General features: G+C 39.4%; 1 protein-coding gene across 1 annotated transcript in view; it reads right to left on the bottom strand.

Annotated features, from left to right (window-relative positions):
* LOC140241391 (syntaxin-18-like) overlaps positions 1 to 19425 on the bottom strand; it is a 40330-nt gene extending 20905 nt beyond the window's left edge. Inside the window, exons 1-9 of the mRNA XM_072321122.1 lie at positions 19179 to 19425; positions 17349 to 17416; positions 17034 to 17149; positions 15694 to 15771; positions 14612 to 14678; positions 12672 to 12751; positions 10788 to 10864; positions 7778 to 7836; positions 6340 to 6409 (exon numbers count right to left, since the gene is read on the bottom strand). Coding sequence (XP_072177223.1) covers positions 6340 to 6409; positions 7778 to 7836; positions 10788 to 10864; positions 12672 to 12751; positions 14612 to 14678; positions 15694 to 15771; positions 17034 to 17149; positions 17349 to 17416; positions 19179 to 19337 — 774 coding nt within the window. The 5' untranslated portion in view covers positions 19338 to 19425. The remainder of the gene's footprint in view (positions 1 to 6339; positions 6410 to 7777; positions 7837 to 10787; positions 10865 to 12671; positions 12752 to 14611; positions 14679 to 15693; positions 15772 to 17033; positions 17150 to 17348; positions 17417 to 19178) is intronic.
* Between the last annotated feature and the right edge of the window lie 71 nt (positions 19426 to 19496).

Here is a 19496-nt window from a genome sequence, read left to right as displayed (position 1 = left end):
AGCTCAGGATGAGAGAACAACGGGTGATGTAATCATTACCCCATCAATCTTACTCCCTCATCTCCCCTCCTCACCCCCCCCCCCCCCCCCCACCGAGTAAGGAGAGAAAAAAAAGGGGGGAGAGAGATTCTCCTCATCTGGTTCACTTTCCCCAGTTCCCCGACGCCCCAAAACTCGTGGGGGGAAAAACTGACAATACAGTTTATCAACAACGATGCCCCCTTGATGAGATGCATGCAGAGAGAGATAACCAGCCTGGTATGTCGGGAATTCCACCTGTTGCCTGCCATATCGGTCACCCCCGCCGTGAGCTCGGTCGCACGCGGGGGAATGCCTCACCAACATCACATGATGGAATGGGATTTTTTTTTTTTCCATGGCGGGAATCCAGTGCATGATGTATTTAAATCACTGGTATCTCATCACTTGGTAAATATAGAAAAATGTTTATTCACATCTCCCCCCTCTCTCTCTCAAAAAAAAAAAAAAAAAAAAAGCTCTATCCCTTGCTCTATCCTCTCTCAACATCTCTCTCTCTCTCTCTCTCTCTCTCTCTCTCTCTATATATATATATATATATATATATATTTACATATACATATATATATCTGTCTGCCAACCTATCTATCTCTCATCCCCTTGACATTTCACCTGTACTTTCGCTATTTGTCTGTTCCATTGTTTACTGAGCTAGACAACTGCGGTATGCTCGACATATTTGTCTTCACTTTCATCTCTGTTACAACCGAGTGGTCCCTTCATACTTTCTCTTTCTCACCTTTCATTTCATCATAATCTCACTCTCATTGTCTCTCATTGTCTCTCATCAATAATTGTGAAAATAGATGTGAGTGAAGAAATATAGAATGATACAGGATGAAAGTTATCTATTGATACGGCTTACAAAGTAAAGCAAAAATTAAGTTCTAAAAAGAAGCATCAAACCATAAACAATACAAGTTATTAATCGACATCGTTTATGAAGTGAGCAAAATATTCTAGTTCTGACTATGAGAGGATTAAGTTTATCAACATTGTTTTTTCTAACCTGAAGAGACATAATTACTGTAAAAGTGGATATTTTTGCGCTACTAATTTTTCACGCTTGGCCAGGTAAGAAGAGTTTCGCGTGGTTTTAATTCCGCGGAATCAAGACATCACCTACAAGAACATATGGCATGCAAAAATATTTGCGTGCTTTTATTTTTGCACTAGCTTTTGGTTGCACGTAATGCGCAAAAATTTCAACACCGCAAAAATTTCCACTTTTACAGTATGCTGTAATGTAAGATTAAAGGATGACAGTCTGATATATGCATAGGTGTGTGTGCATCTCACTCTAAACTTGGAGAATAGTGGGGCATCACAAATATGAAAAGTTTAGAAAGTTTAAAAGTATTTGATAAGAAAGTCAACTGATTGGGCAAGAAAACTACTGATATGGACCTGATATAAAAGATGTGTATTGGTATGAAATGATATATAATACATGAAAGATGATATATGTAGGAACTCTATGTGATGTGATGTGATGTGATGTGATGTGATGTGACGTGACGTGACGTGACGTGACGTGATGTGATATGACATTGAATTATATCTGATATGGTATAATTATACATACTTTCTTTGATGGCAAACACAATGGAAAATTGACAACAGTATGAACTAGAAATGTCGCTACAGCGACTGGTTATACCCCCGCCAAACAACATTTCATAAGCTTTGGTCAAAACAACATTTCATAAGCTTTGGTCAAAAAACTGAGGAAGTAGTTAAATCCGCAAGATCTTTCCTTGATCTTCTGCCATTAATATGCCGTTACCATGGCAACGTACTTTCGGGTACTGTCGAAAAATGCGTCTTGCACATCTACAACCAAAGGCACACATCTGTACCAAGTTTCATGGAAATTGGGCAAAAACTGAGGAAGTAGTTTGCAACACAAAATTTTCCATCATTTTGGCTCATAATATGTGAGCTGTTACCATGGCAACATACTTTTTGTCACTGTCAAGAAATGTGTCATGCTGACCTATATCCTAAGACAAACATTCAATATGAATTCCATGAGAATTGGAAGAACACTGATGAAGCAGTTTTGCCATGAAGCATTTTGCGCTATATTTTACCAATAACATGCCGTTACCATGGCAACGCACTTTTTGCCACTGCGGAAATATGTGTCTTGCACATTAACATATTCAGATGAACATCTGTACCTAATTTCATAAAAATTGATCAAAAACTGTGGGAGGAGTTCGCGACGCAAGATTTGTACCCATTTTTGCCCATAATATGCCGTTACCATGGCAACGTACTTTTGGGTACTGCCAAAAAATACGTCTTGCACATCTACAACCCAAGGCACACATCTGTGCCAAGTTTTATGGGAATCGGTTAAAAACTGAGGAAGTAGTTCGCGACGCAAGATTTGCAACGGATCGACCGGCCGACCGACTGCCCGACCGCCCGACCGTCCGCTGATTCCTATATACCCCCTTCAAACTTCGTTTGGCGGGGGTATAATAATTGATAATTTTGCCATTCAGCCTGGTTGACACTCTAGAGTCCATTCCCACACTGTATGTTTAGCCTTTGCAGCAGCATGGCTGCTATCATTGCATACAGCTGAAAAACCAATACAGGGTACAAAAGCAAGCCTTATCCTGAGACCTGATCAAGTCATCAACAAATGAAAAGCAAATCTTTACTTTTACAAATTACAAGATCCACAATCCTTTGTGGGACTGCATATTTTCTGTGTGGTTTCTACAGCAACATAGTGCAGAATTCTTGTGATCAATGACTTCCATTTTTGCTTTCATGCACCTTAAAAACTGATTTACATGATACGATCGCTTTGGAATACAAGACCAGATGGTGGGAAAAACTATAAGATGTACTGAAATGAATACCACGGTGTATAACATCCATCTGTAGCCAGTAAATCATAGCACCAACAACACTGAATTCTCCCATTCTTGACTTATCTGAAATGAGTCTAGTCTTTGCTGGAACATATTCATTGCTTCATATAATTGGAGCTCCCCAATGAACTTATTACCTCCGCCAAGGGAGGAGGTTATGTTTTCGTTACCGTTGGTTTGTTTGTTTGTTCGTTAGTAAGTTAGTTAGTTAGTTAGTTAGTTTGTCCGTGTGCAAAATAACTCAAAGAGTAGTTAACGGATTTGGATGAAACTTGCAGGAAAGGTTGAGAATGACACAACAAACGATTAACTTTTGGTAGTGATCCGAGAATTTTGGGGGAATTTATGAAGGATTTTTGATATTTTGGCAGGTAGGGTCAATGAACTTGGGAGTTCAGGCTGTGCGTATTTGAGGTTTGCATGCGCGCACTAAAGTGCGTGCTCTAGTTTCTGCTAGGGCGAGGCCCGCCGTGCTGCTGAGGGTTTATGACGTAACAAAGGCTTATAGGGAAATCGGCAGACTTTTAGCACACAATGATAAGCACGTATGGGTGGAAATCACTGATATTTCTATGGAAGAACAAGATCAGTGATGGAAATGAGCTGCATGCTTGGCGGAGGTCTGCGCTCTCAGAGTGCTTCTCTAGTTTCACTGACTAAGAGGAAGATGTCTAGCATAGGATGAAGAAGGAGGGGATACTCTATTTTTGTGACTGGAGCTAAAGCAGGGCAAGGTGAATGTAAATTGTTGCAATGTTGCATGAAAGGGTGAATGCAAAGTCTGCAGCAACCTGTAAACAAGAGTCATGGGGGGGGGGGTGGGGGTGGGGGATATCTTGAGGCTCACTTGAGCTTGTAGATAGATATGACCTCGATGCAACCTCCATGCAGATGCCCCATGATGGTATGTCATTAACTGAATTTGTGCCTAACAACTCTGAGGACCCTACAATTATCGCTCCTTTCCTACGCTGGTATCTATAAACAAATTGGCTGATCTGACTTTCTGATGGAAAGGTGATGATGATTGATATTTCCACTAATAATCCTCACCCCATCCCCCACCCCTCCCCCTTGGGGACTACATACGGTATAATCTTTGAATACCTCCGCTCTCCCCAACCCGAGGGGTGGTTCCTGACAAGTCTGGCTACCTTTCATCATGCATTCTGACAGATTTGTGAAGCCTTTACAAAATATTTGTACGCTAAATATGTATCAGCAACAGGCACAGTCTCATCTCTTAGGATCACTGCTTGATGATCAGAAATCATGCACTAAGGGGGAGGTCGCTCAAACTGTGAACACCAATTATGATTAAAAATTAGCGACTGCAAAGTTTACAGACCGAGTGAGAAACAATGGAAGTGAGTGCTGGCATGATAACTGCTTCCCCTTTGTCACTATCACACAATCTTTCTTTCTTTTTTTTTTTTTTTTTTTTTTAGTTCAGTTAAAGAGATTGTACAGTTTTGGCTTCTCATATTTCTGGGTGAGATAATGAGAAACCTCTTATGAAATATGAAAGAGCATGTAATTCCATGAGGAATTCAACGATTATGTGATGAAAATTGGTTTTGATATGGCTGAACACGAGCAATCCTAATAAAAGGCAGGACCCACCTTTTATTAAGATCGCTTTGGTTTACTTTGTTCTCGGATATCTTGGCCATTCTAAAACCGACTTTCATCAAATAAATTTTGATTTCCTCTTAGAATGGTATGCTCTGTATTATTTCACTGGTGGTTTCTTGAGATCTCGCAAAAAAAGTTAAAAGCCCAATCCTCATCCCCACCATTACTATAACATCCCTTCAATGCATTACTGATGGCATACAAAAGTGCTATACTTCCCAAGCGAAGGATTTGTTTCTTTTCCATGGCTCTTCCTCAAATTACAAACCACATTTCAGTTCATGACTGTTTATGAGAGTTTATGAACCACTGCTAGAAAAAAAAATCTTTAAAATGCAACTTAATTGACATTTTATGACAAATCATAATCATGTACTAATCATTAATCACAATTATGACAAAATATGTCAAGTTGTTGTCATGTCTTTATCACTATTTTTGAGCACTTTTCCCCATATCCTATAAAGCTATTTGATGCCATTTTGAAGCATGGCTTGTCCCCAGTCTAACATCTGTTTGCTTTTCCAAAAACAAATTAGAAATCTATTAAAGCAGAGCTGTAGAAAATCACTGTCCAACAGCATTTTGTACATGCTTATTGTCAATATCAAAATTGGGGATAAACCATACTTTCTTCATTTATTGATAGATCATAGTTTCTACAAACACCTGATTGCAGTGACATGTGTCACTGGATGCTTGGTACAGCTTCTCTGCTACATTAGCCGATGAACCATTTCCTTTCATATGGTACAAATTTTCACTATCTCATTTTAAGGCATAATTTACCATTTGCAGATGAAACAAAAACCAAGCATTAGTGCTTTAAAATAGTTCTAAAATGTGAGTTGGGATAGAAACAACCACTGAAAATCTTTAAATCCGTATAATCGATATTATTGAAGTATTGTCAAATACACAAAATGTGAACAATAGCTATAATGAAAATGTTTCCAGACTAAACCATCTACAGTTATGGTTTACTGAGAAAAATACTGATATCTCCTTATATTTTGGGCTTTACTGCAAAAATTTTACATGGTAGGATGTTTTGTGATACAACAGACCTACACATATGCGTCAAATGTGATATCTTGAACATCTTTTAAATCACTGCTCCCAAAGGTAAACTGGACCTTTAACAATGGCCATCATACAGATGACAAGAAGGATGCATAAGACAGTGCACTTTTGTAACAACCATGATTTACATTCAGACTATCAGCCAACTTGTACTTGAAGAGGGCTTGATTTCAAACTACAAAAGAGTCAAAACTCTGAAGCTAGAAGTCATGGGGGTGTGAGGAAATACTGACTCTGAGATCTCACAGATGGCTCCTTCACATTTCATGCTTGCATACCGTCTATTGAGCCGGACAGATCCTCCTTTCTGTCAGAAATCATAGGGAGCTTTAGCAAGGTGACATAGTGAGCTGTGTGATGCAGGAGGCAACCAACCTTAATGGTACTGTGCTCTTTGGGCTGCTGTGCCTTACAAGCTCTTCGCAAATGTGTGATACGGCAACTCAGCCGGGTGCAAGAGTGCGTATGACGTCAGATCATTCAGCTGCAACGAGGCTTCTCCGTTGTGGATTGGAGGGATGCACAACATCAAGCTCATAACTACAGCAACTGCCGAAATACGCACACGACACGCATAATCTAACGTCAGCAGAGCCACTGCAAAAGCCCCCTGATGCAGTACACGTGTGTGGCATGCTACACATGTATCGAACGTGAACGTGAACCGAACACGAGATCACTTATGGCTTACCTGCTGGAGAACCTTGTCCGCTATGATTTCCTGCAGCTTTGTGATCTCCACCACCTTGCCTTCAATTTGCCTGTGGAAACAAAATCAATGTCAGCACAGTCAATGCTTGCTTGATGTCAGTAGGGATCTCCCTGCCATCTGAACGGAGTGCAGATTTCTAATGGTTACCACTGTCGTGGATAAGCTACCTTCTCATGCATATACATGTATATGCCAATAGCCAGTGTCCTCGGGGTTTGCATACGTGTAACAATGATAATGCTATAAATGTGCATAGCTGAAAGGACGTCACTTTGCTGCTATTGTTCGTTGAAACTGTTGTAAAGTGTTTGACAAAAAAAAAGGGCTCTGGAATGCATAGTCTTAAGACTACTGGTCATACACAGAGTATGCCGCATCCTTCACACCATTTTTTTCCTTATCAGGGACAAACAAAACAAAACTTTGCCCATGAAAAGTACAAGACAACGATAACAAAAAAACAACAGACAAAAAAACAACAACAACCCAGTACTGTATACGCAGAATATTTCGCGAGTCACGTGCTATTCGCGAAATTAAAGACACGCGAAAATATTGACTCTGATCCCGATGTAAATGTGACGTACCCGTGTATGCTTCTCTGTTCAGTACAGGACTCCACGATTGCAAATGTAACCACTCGCGAAATTGTCGAGTATTCCCAATTCGCGAAAAATTAGACTCGTAAAAGATATAACGTATACAGTATTCATAAACAAATTCTTATTTTTCATAACTACAGCAGTGTTTCGTCAACTGAATATTTGGATTTCCAGAAAAAAACCTGGCAATAAAGGCTATGGTAAAAATTAAATGTGATTGGCCAGGTTACTTGTGCAATGAGAAAATGAAAAATAGAATTCATTTCAATAGCTAGATATGGGCTGAATGTCTTGTTGATAAACATAAACATTATGATGTCCCATCCATTTCCAGCCTAACCGCACATGATAGCGGTCTTCTGCAATCAATTACCTCTCTCATTTACTGGAAAATATATTAGCTAATATACTTATATATATGTTTTGTATATATACATATTGTACAATACTATTGCTTATGTTTCATATCTATATGTGTGATATTCTATTACAATATCAATTATTGCATTTGTAATTCTTTGTTTCTTTGGGATTTGTGTTGCAATTGTATTCACTTGAATTTAGAAATAAACTAAACCAAACCAAAGTAAATGATGTAATTTTCCTCAATTATATAGAAACATAATATCTCTCTGACACCAACTACATTAAATCAACATCCCTCCCCTCCTCTATCCCAAAACCCACTCAAATGAGGGTCATTGAATGGCATTTATTCTAACAATGTTTGATTCGATGAGTAGCTCATCACCTCCATTTCATATTTCCTATCCTACATATTCAAACCAAAGTTTGCCCTTTCCAAAATGGCTTACCTGACTTCATCCACCATGCAGTTCATCTCACTCAGCAGTCTGTGGTTCTCCTGCTCAAACTGTAGAGGGTAGATCAGATGGAATGAGCATGGCATATAATTTATGTGACATCTGAAAAGATTCTTGCTTTCCGATTGGTCAACTGCTCATCATGTGACATTCATTAAAAAGTATTATGGCATGCTTTCACTGCCAAGTGTGCAATGTGTGTCGAGCAAGCTTGTATAGCACAAGCTGACGTCATCGACTACATTGGTACATTTACTCCCATGACTGGCTCTTGATCAAACTTCCAGTTTAAGCATGATCACTCTACTCTGATGTCTCTAGTCTGATGTCATAATATGCAACTTTTCTACTGTGCACTCAATCAGTAACAAGCTCGCACTTAATAACTTTAACCAATCTCTTTCTTGTAAAACTGTACCATCCAGCTTTCCCGAGAAATGGTTGTCATTACTGCATTACATTCAGGAATCAGTGGGGACCACACTCGTCAATATCCAAGGTATATAAAACAAATAGTGAATGGTTTTCATTTGTGCAATGGAACAAGATTTCACATTTCGTGAGAGACACTCTATTCAACTTGGCTGCACCTTGCTAAAGACATTGTATCAACTTTTACCAAATGCGAAATCTTGCACCATCACACTCGTGACCCGTCACTATTTGCATACGGGTGAATTGCCCTAGAACTCCCTTTCTAGGGTGTCTTATAAAAGGACATTCAGCACTGTGTTCATTGACCCTGTATGTAAAATAGGCGAATGCAAAAATTGATACCCAGCTCAAGATTGCCAACATTCAAACATCAATATTAGAAAGATGCCAAAGAGCAGTCAAGGAGAATTTTCTGTGTGTACACGGATCTCAGTGGGGAAAAATAACTCTCATATCGGGAAGATTGATATATTCTCTGATCCTGACATGACGAGATATTACAAATTACAGGAAGCTTCTGATATATTCTCTAATCCAGACATGAAGGGATATTACAAACATCAATATCAGAAAGATGCCAAAGAGCAGTCAAGGAGAATTTTCTGTGTGTACACGGATCTCAGTGGGGAAAAATAACTCTCATATCGGGAAGATTGATATATTCTCTGATCCTGACATGACGAGATATTACAAATTACAGGAAGCTTCTGATATATTCTCTAATCCAGACATGAAGGGATATTACAAATTACAGGAAGCCTCCCACAGAATCATGGAAACTTGGCAGCTCTGCCTGCTACAGTAGTACATTTCATCCGAACCAACACATCTCAAACAAAGCAGCCTTGGCTTACAAAACATCTTGAGCGAGTGCGAAACGGAAATGATTTCTATTCACCTTATAACAGCTCATGGCATGCAACCGTCGCAGTGGAAGAATTGTGGACAATACTTTTTTTTAACCAAAAAAATTGAATGTGTTTTTGAATTGGGAATAGAATGTACCTTGGGCACACTGATAGAAAGACAGAAACTTGAGCTGTCATTTCTTGCATACTGAATGTCATTGAGTGAGATGTGATATTCTGGTATCCATTTAACCTCACATTCTGGTTAACAAAAATGTGCCATAGAGGGATTCTATTGCAAAATCAAATAGAGCTAATGTTGAATATCAGGTACAACAATAAATCACACTCTAATTCCAGGAGCTGTTTCAGGTAGAATCTAGCAAGTTTTGTTGATTACAATATATTCGGTTGCCAAAGAAACTGTTACCAAAGAAACTATTGAAGGCAAATTGGTTGTTGCCAACTGTAACTATGGGAACTGCCATTACTAAATGTATATAATGCAACTGTTCTACTAGTTTGGCAAAGAATAACTGATCTACATCTGTTATTAAAAAAAAAAAAAAAAAAAAAAAAAAAAAAACTAATGGCAATGTCCAGTTGCATGAGCATTAAGTGACACACTTTTTTGGTTTTTTTCAAAATCTTTATTTTTGTGGGTGACAGAACCACAAGAACCACAGTTGTCATATTTTAGTGTGTATATACTTTAAAGCCAAAACATAGTTCTGGTACGCCAGCAAAAGTTGTCAAATTTCACTCCCAAATGTACACGTATGCCTAAGAAATGTGTGGAATAACGCTGTAATAACAAGAAATTTGATGGTTAACGACGAAAATGCGAAATAATAACCAAAAAGGTTCGCCGGAACCGCAGTCTCAGAACTTACCTGATCGGGGTCAGGCTAAACTCGGACTCGGGGACAACTCGGCCTCGCTTTGACGGCGGGACGAGTTGTCCCTCTGCATTGTACGTTTCGCGTTCTGGCTAGTCACAGTTATGGTCCGAGTTGATACCAAAGACGCTTAACTGAAAAGACAGGAAAATACGAGCTAATCCTGTACAAAACAAATGGACACCGCGCGGTCCTCTAGCGTATTACGCACATCACCTGAGATGCGCTGTCTTTGAAGTTGTTGTTTATCAAGCATCTTTGATTGTCTTTTCAGTATGGCGATCACAGACTGTGTGTAAAATGTCTGAAATAGGGCAGAGTTCTCCCTGAGACCAAGTTAGTCTGGATCCCTCTGGAATAAAAGTCGGTAAACCGACTCTTATTTTTTATCTCGAAATACTCCAAAACAACTCCTCATCCCGGCAAATCCCAGCAGCCAGGTAAGTTTCTTGGTAGACTCTTTCGATATATTGCAAGCAAACATGAAATGGTGCCAGACGGATTCTCACACCCTTACCAAAACTATGTTTTCACTTTAATCTGCGTATGTGTGTGTGTGTTGCATGAGCCACTGCCAATAGATGCATGTTTACTAAACTACTACAAAACCAGAAACATCCGCGCCATGAAACTTTACGAATTACCACTGGCATTCAATGCACTGTGTAGACAAAAATTTTCTTGTGTATTTTACTTTCCGAATCTTGGCTCTTTGCAAAATCTGTCAAAGTTTCATGCACGCGAAATTACTGGTTTTAAAGTACCCATTACGAAGCCAGAAAATAAAGTATCTTACCCATCAATGATCAGGAAACTTACCAGTTGCATCTCCTCTGGAGATAACTCATCTGCTTCCTCATCTGCCATTGCCGAGTCAAGTTCTGGTAATCTTTCATCTGCCATTTTATTTATAAAAAAAAAAAATCAAGGGTTTAGTCGAAGAGGGCCTTCAAGCATTTTCCAAGGGTTTCCAAAAGTGGCAGCTTGGCAGTAACAGAATAGCTAAAAATTTCCATTGTCACGCAACGTAAAGCTTGCATCCCCTGGTTTGATGTGAGATCTCTGCCATACAGTACAGTTGTATAGGCTGATTTGACTATGACAATCATCTGAACAAAATATTCAGAAAATCCTTTTGAAACGTGGATGGTAGAGCACACACACAAAATATGACATTGTGGCGCCTTTTGACCCTGTAGAAGGAGAGACATTGGGGACAGCAAAAATTATGGGGTTTCAGATATGACTATGACAAACAACTATACAAAATTAGAACAAATCTGTCTTGAAATACATGTACACGTGTATGGCTAGTAGGGCATATACATTATTGTACAAGCAGATCCTAAAAAATCAATCCTTTTTGTGCAGTAAAGACAGCAGAAGCAAGGGCACTATCACCAAAACTTATAGGCAGCTACATTTTACATGATGCATCTCCATACCAAATTTAACAAAAATCCATCAAGAAACTTGGCCATTATCATGTATACAAATGTGATGCAGCAGCAGCGTAACACTGCTAAATCCAAAATATCCTTAGATATATCATCGCTGGGGTGACAAGACCTTGTATCTGAAATTTTGGTAAAAATGACTTTTTTTAAAATTAATGGTGAGATAATCAGTTAAGTAACATTCTGCCCAAATCCTAGCTGTCTTACCCCAAAAATGAAGCCACCATGTCATGTCAAAAGAAAAGCTATCCCATTTGATATAGTGCTTTGGCTGCCACGTTTTTTTTTTTTGCTCTCCTGAACATTTAACATTTTGTAGATACCAGATCTTGTCACCCCAGTGATGATATGTTCCAAGGGGATACACTAAGTTCCTAAAAGAGGACTTAATGTGATATGACACTCTTTGAGTACAAATTCATCATTTTTTATGGACTCTTTGATAACGATGCGATGCACAGTATGAAACCTCACAAATTGCAGAACATGATTATCAAGAAAACTTTCTGTTCAATACCTACCCAAACAGAGCTGCCAAAACTTTGCACCATGTAACCACCAAGATCTTTGTGATAAAGTGCAACGCGGTGGTTGCATGGTCTAAGGGGACAGTCCTAACCCATTACTGGCTGTGATATGGAAATCCAGGACAACCAAGTCATGTTTGAAGACACCAATAACATGTTTATGAGTGGTGTCTAGCAGCACAAATTAGTCTGCAACAGCTACAACTTGTTTGCCTTCTTTCCCGTCTTTCAAATTAATTGATCCAAGGAAAAGCTGAGAATTCTATCTGGCACCATTAAAATCCCATGGTCCACAGTTTATTTCTGAACTTGAACTTAATATGGCACTGAGTGCTTGGCAACTCTAATAGCTGAATGTAAATTTGTGAAAAAAAAAGCAAAGCCACAAGGTGCTTATAAGTATTTAGGTATGACAGAAAGACCTCAACAGTCATTGTGCTGGTAGCACTATGTATTTCCACATCTCCGCTCAAAACCAACCATCTGTAGGGAGGCAGTTCAGGGATTTGCAATTTCGATAGCCACAAGCCGCCCTAAGCTGCATCGAGCCACAAATCCTACCGATCATAGAGTCCTCCCATAAATCTAAGAGCACTTCAAAACTGAATCAATCAAATTTCTGACACTTCCAAGTTTTCTGTCTACAAGAAACGAGGGAAGATTTCTATTGGGACAGAACCCGGCAAATGTCGGGGTCATTGACGATGCACCATACTCACTCTGACCGCCATTTTCTTTGGTGGAGGCTGGCTGGGCAGACTTTGAAGAACTGGACGAGACTTCGGAACCCAGTCTTGATCTGTGTGTAAAGAAGTGTGATCGGGATATGTCACAATCAGGTCAGTCCAACAAGAGGCAACTTGGTCCCGAGGGCACACTTGCCCTGTATAGGCCTTATTTATGGGATGCTTTATGTCCAAGATTAGAAATCACTAAAGCATTCACGTTCATTTCATCCACACTTCAAAAGCACATAACAATCTTTCTAATCACACCTTACATTGTATAATTTCAGGTTTAACAGTAAACAGTTTTCAAACTTAAAGAGTGTGTACAGTTCTGGTCGAGGTGAGGATTTAGCTTTTAACGTTTTGCGAAATATTCAGAAACCACTCTATGAGATGTCAAAGAGCATGCAGTTCTAAGGGGTATCAAAAGTTTATTCGATGAAAATCGGTTTTGAAATGGCTGAGATATCCAAAGACAAGGAGAAACAAAGAGATCCTAATAAAGTTGTGGCATGTCGCCTTTTATCATAAGCACTTTTTTGGATATCTCAGCCATTTGAAAACCAATTTTCATCAAATAAACGTTGAATCCTTCTTAAAATTACATGCTCTTTCATATTTCATAAGAGGCTTTTCATTATCTCACTTAGGAATGTTCAAAACATGAATCCCCACCTCAACCAGTATTGTACAGTCCCTTTAAAGCAGATGTGTTTATAGGATACAGGGATTTGAGGTGATGAACAAAAGGAATAATTTTTTCCTTGTGATTAAGATCAACAATTATCCTAATGCTTACAAGGTAAGATGAAGTAGACACCTGCCCAGTAATTTCTGCCTGTTTTTGTTTTTATCAAATATATGTTGATCTTACAATGACATACACTTTATGATGCATAAGGCATATATACCTATCAATCCCTAAAGCTTGACAAAGTAAAGATGTGCCTTGTGCAGTGAAAAGGGATACGATCATCTCACCAAGCGAACAATAGTGACCTACAGTGTACATCAAAGCATAACAACCAAATTGTGTCATATTTCTGCAAGGGCATGAATTGTACTCTAGCCCCGTTGGTTGTTTTTAAATTTTTTGAGTGGTCAGCACTCTTGTACAGGCTGTGGTCCATCTCTATCCAACAAAGCAGAAGGGGAGGAAGATCTAAAATTGACTCTTGTTACCACTGATGACTTGTATGACTTTTACAATATAAAAGACAGTTTGAGGTGCTTGGGCTGGGAAGGTTAATGAGGATAAAGAGGCTCTGCGTTGGCTCTGATGTTGATTCATTTAGATAGCTACTGTATAAGCCATATATTTGGCTAGCTTAAATTTTCGCGAATCTGGAATTCCGACCATTTCGCAAGTGGTTAAATTCGCCACCGTGGAGTCCTGTACTGAACGGAGAAATGTACACGCATATGTAGCATTCACGTCGGGGATCAGAGTCAATATTTTTGAGTGTCTTCAATTTTGCGAATAGCACCCGACTCACAAAATTCGCGAAAATAAAAACCTCGCAAAATATCTGGTGTATACAGTATATGCAGCAGTCCACTTCATACTATCAGTGACATTTTACTTACTCAAGAGAATGAAATATTTTCTGATTAGCAATACCTTTTTCTGAAATAAACTTTAACAAACTCTTTATCCCTCATTGCCTTCTGACATGGTTGTTTGATCGAGGAATCCACACACACAATTGTGATGCCACCTCACACATGGGAAATTGATGACACTTTTGGGGGAACATGGGTGGGATGAAGGGAAGCTGCCACACAGGACCACTCCCTTACAACCTTGCACCAACAAACATAAAGCTATGCCTGTACGGTGGTGGCACCGTTCAACGCCCTAGACAAGTGATTGCTGATGACAATTGAGTCCAGCCATCCCCTTCCCACCCCCATCCAATATTAATACTCACATCCGTTTCTTGTCCACGACACGCTTGACTCTGATGGCTCTCTGCTCACTGTAAAGCTTGCACACAGCTAGCGAAATGATAACATTCCCAACAAAAGCACATCAAGAATTGATTTTATCCTACACATTTTTCCCCTACATTCTTTCCCTTCTTTCATATGTATACATATCAGCATCCTTGATCTTTTGTGAAAAATGAGATGGTGACGTACACCTGAAATGAGATTCATAGGAATACCTTCAAAAATTCACATCTATGACCATTGAGTCAAATAACTTTGAAGAGAAGTTTCATGGGGCAAGATTACCAATCACTGTGATGCAAAAATAGTGTCGAATCTGATTGCTCAATTTATTTTACTATTACTTCATTTATTCAATCACCAAACAACTAACACAGAACAGAAGGTAAGCTCTTTATTGCAGTTTTCAAATCCAAACTGTCTTGCTACAGTACGCAATATCACGTTCACATCTTCAAGACATCTCATTCTGATTACACATGGCATGAATGATTCAAATGTGTGACCCATCGTCATAAAAGTGTGATAAAAATTCATCCTAAGATCGACTTTTAGAGTCTGTAATTTTTACACATTCCAGACACCAACCTTTCTGATTTGGAAACTGTCGAAACTTATTTCCAAAAAATCAATGCACAAACAACAGGAATGCCAGCAAAAAGTTTTTAGAAATCATCCAGTAAAAGTGGATACAGTATGCCACATATGAGTTCAGGCAAGTAAATGTGAGTGGTAAGTTGTAAACAGAATCGTAACATGCTTTGCAAAAAAATAAAGAGTAGAGAAAGCAGAGGAATTTTCAAATCTCAAAACATTTCAACACCTTGAGAGTTGGACAGGGGGTCTTAAGTTACAACCTTTCATTATGAACTCCTGGCAAATAGGAAAAGAGGTTTGTAATGTGGCCAATCATTCCCCTTCAGTTTGGTATCATCCATGGTTGTTTATCAAGAAGAAGATAAGAAGATAAGATCAGAGCAATTGTTGTAGGAGTAAATGTTGTGTCACTGATCTATTCTGATGCTGCGATAGAAATGAGACTAAAATGTCCCCTTCTCACCTTTCAGGTATGCATCAATGAGGTCAAAGACCGCCTCTCGGTGTTGTCGTACCTGTCCCGTCATATTCTGTCTGGCGGCTGTAGGGTTGGATGAGAAAACAAGGGTTTAGCACAATGATGACCCCATGAGATGAGCCATGCATTTTTCCATGAATGGGAGATAAATCCTCCAGGGTTATATATTCATTGATGGCTGTTAATATATACATTTAATTTGAAAAGTAAGGTTTTTATCTGTCACTAGTGGAAGAGCTGTACTATAGCTATATATTTCATGATGCTCTATTCTGCCTCTGTAATGATGAATATGATGATAACAGTGATTGACGATGGTAGTCAATACTATGCAAGAACGTGTTATTTGTCTGGACCAAGAGCAGGGCAGGGTGGCAGCTCAATATTCCTTCGTTTATCACATTATCACTCACACAGCATAACCTCGAAGCTGAAGTAGTGACACTTCAGCTGTTAGCAATGGCCATCACACTTGTAAAAGCAATAGACCCAGATACTATCATATTATCTAGTGCTGACAAGAAAAGACTCATTGGCTCAAGAAGTTATATATTGTGTAAATAGACTTAAGCATTTCCATTCATGAAAAAAAAATCACATAGAAAGTTGCCAAAGATATTACATGGGGGGGGGGGGGGGAAGAGAGCTTAGTCTAAATATTCAGCCAAGTCCGGCTCAGAAGCTGTTGCCCTGTCCTGACAGCCAGTAAAGCTCTGTTGTAAACTTAAATGCAATTACTGCTCCTTGTGTCATACTGAAGAGACCATGGAGATTGTGTGCAAAAGGTGTAAACAAATAGTTCTGCCCCATGCTAAATGAATAACTACTAGCCACATGTAGTCAAGAAGATGGTGTTTTCAGTGTATCCAATAGTAACCACAGTTCCAACAAAGTAAATGCTGATAATTTGTCCGCCAGTTTGTACTGAAAGTCACTGAAAAGAAGCAAATTATAGATGCGCAAAAGATGAATTCCAGCAACATCAGCTTTATGGCCCGGCTACAAACTTACATCTCCACAATGAACTAAACTGAATTAAGGAGAATGACAAAAATCTTCCATTTGCCATACAGAGCTTCATGCCTGGTATAAACACTCAAAGTGCTCTGGTTGGGCTCGCTCTGATTTCGTTCTAATATCTCAGGCCACAAGATGCTCAACTATGATTTTGCTGTAGTGATGACAGGATTATGCCAGTGGGTCTTCCCGGAGCTCAATTCTAAATTTGAAGAAAAAAAAAAGTTACTCTGATGAGTAAATGACACCCAACATCATTATCATCAATATTACTATTTAAGTTATTAGATCTTGGAAAGCTACTTTACCCTCTGCTTTAAACAGTCTTATTGTTTCTGAGCATGTCCTCATGAAATCCTGGGCATCAGAGTCTATCTGGTCCCGCTCTGCATCAGTCATGTGGCTCGCATCACTCACAAGGTGGCTGGATGAAAGAAAAAAAGAGGGGGAAAAAAGAAAAAAAAATGATACAGAACCACATCAGAATTCAGAATGCCTGGTCACATAAAGAGTTAACTTTTCACTCTCTAAATGTACACGTGGATTGGCTTTTGTAATATTTTAAGCAAAAACAAATGTTTGCATCATCAGCAGCATTTGTACATCTAAATTGCAGTTCTTACCTCGCAGCATTAATGTAATGCTTTCGATGCTCAAGTAGAAACTCCTTCAGCTTGGAGATGGTGTTTACCTGTATGAAAAATACAATGAGAAATATCATATATTTGCTGGGGGGGGGGGGAGGGGGTAATGTCATGAACAAGATTGCAATTATTGCATATTGCCATAATTGAAAATAATATTCTTGTAGCAGCAGCCAAGAAAAAAAAAATCACTTACTTTCTAACATATTTAAGTTGTTGCCACTGTAACTGCAACTGCGACTTAATTCTACAGTAATAATGTGAACACAACTTTTTTTTCATGAGTTAGGCACCAGCTGTTTGGACAGTCATCAGTCATTATAAATTCAAACTCAAGTCTCATGACAAGTGCTTGTGGTGGTAATGTATGCCAATTTCCATTCATCAAGATCGCATTGCATTGAAAGGGGTGCGCTAGCAATGACAATGGAGAAATTCAACCAAAAAAAAAAAAGGATACATAATTCATCCTTAATTGTAACAAGTACTGAACACAGCTTATCAAAATCATTCCATCACAGATAATGCATTTTTCACTGCTTCCCTAGGTCAGCCTGGTCTTATGGAAACTTTAATTGCTTGTTGGCTCCTTGCCTCCAGCTTATTATTATCTATTCTATACAATCATCCATTTTTACTCTGTACTTCATCATGATTGTTTATCATTTATCATTGTTATTATTTGATGTTTATGCTGAACAAATAAAGTCAATTCAAATGGTAGTACACCATAGGACACTTACCTATTTGAAGGGGGAGGGAAGCAATGGTTGAGGAAATAGATCCTTTTTTAAGTTCTTATAAGAAGATCGAATAAATTAACGTACACATCACGATCAATTAAACACACAAACGAACAGAACAAGTTGGGCGTTTGATGTGTTGAGCCGAGTATGCTTCATAGGGTTAAATGGCATACTCGTGAAATAGGCCCCAACACTGTGTGTCTGTACTAATACTACGGCGGCTCGCCTGTTTATACTTGTGAATTCAGCCCCACCGTGTGGTGTTCATCGGTAGATAACAACGGCTGTGGGGCTTTCTTCCACAGTATAATACTCGTGAATGCGGCCCCACCAAATGGCGTTTACGTGAGATTGATACAGCGGTGGGGCCGATTTCCACAGCTTTTGTCCTCCCTTTCTCCCGTTTTTTCTTTGGTCTTCAACTTTTTATTCTCGGAAGGACTTCCTAATGTCCCTCGACTAATTTAACGGCAAATATAACCATAAATACAACCCTACCTAACCCTAAACCCTAGCTTTCTTGCTAACACACGGGGGCACGCGCACTGCAGGCCAGTGGGGCCCGAGTATTTCACGATTTTGTCGTTAAAATTACTGGTTACAAAACATGACCATGTAGATTCTAGAAGCCGAAACCGTCAAACGAAACAGTTATTTAAATAAACTGGAGTCACGGCCTGTGTGGTATACTGGTACGTAGCACTACATAGTATACTGTAAAAGTGGAAATTTTCGCGGTGTTGAAATTTTCGCGCATTTCGCGCAACCAGAAACTAGCGCGAAAATAAAAACACGCGAATATTTTTGCTTGCCATACGTTCCTGTGCGTGATGTCTTGATTCCGCGGAATTAAAAACACGCGAAACTCTTCTGACCCGGCCTAGCGCGAAAAATTAGTCGCGCGAAAATATCCACTTTTACAGTAGGCCTATATGCCTATGTCATGATGTAAACATAAAGGCCATCGGCCACCGGCCAGCCACCAGTGGTGCAACGGGTCTTGCTCCCGGTGAAGCGGTGCTCGATGTTCGCTTGGCGGTGACGGTGACGTTGACGTACTTACCACCTCCTTCGATTTTGCACCAAAGTCTCCCTTGCTCTGCGCCTTCGAATGACCGAGAATAGATGATTTCGAAGCATCCTTGCCGACACCAAGAGCTTTATTTCTTGTCCGTACTGTTTTGACCGATGCCTTGAAGAGGGGGGTCCTGTCTGCAGCCATATTTCACTTTGAAAACAGCCGCTGCCACACGTTAATTTTCTGGCAGAATGCAGTACTCTGAGCGGAAATCGTCTACGTCTACATAGGTCTGCAGTTACACGCAAAAGCGTTGTGTGATCAAGATTTACGTGTAAGGATTGCGCAATCATTAGTTGTAGT

The sequence above is a fragment of the Diadema setosum genome, chromosome 18 (genome assembly GCF_964275005.1).
Source record: "Diadema setosum chromosome 18, eeDiaSeto1, whole genome shotgun sequence".
Taxonomy (NCBI): Eukaryota; Metazoa; Echinodermata; class Echinoidea; order Diadematoida; family Diadematidae; genus Diadema; species Diadema setosum.
The sequence above is the reverse complement of the archived record's forward strand: the minus strand, read 5'-3'. Positions and strand labels throughout refer to the sequence as shown.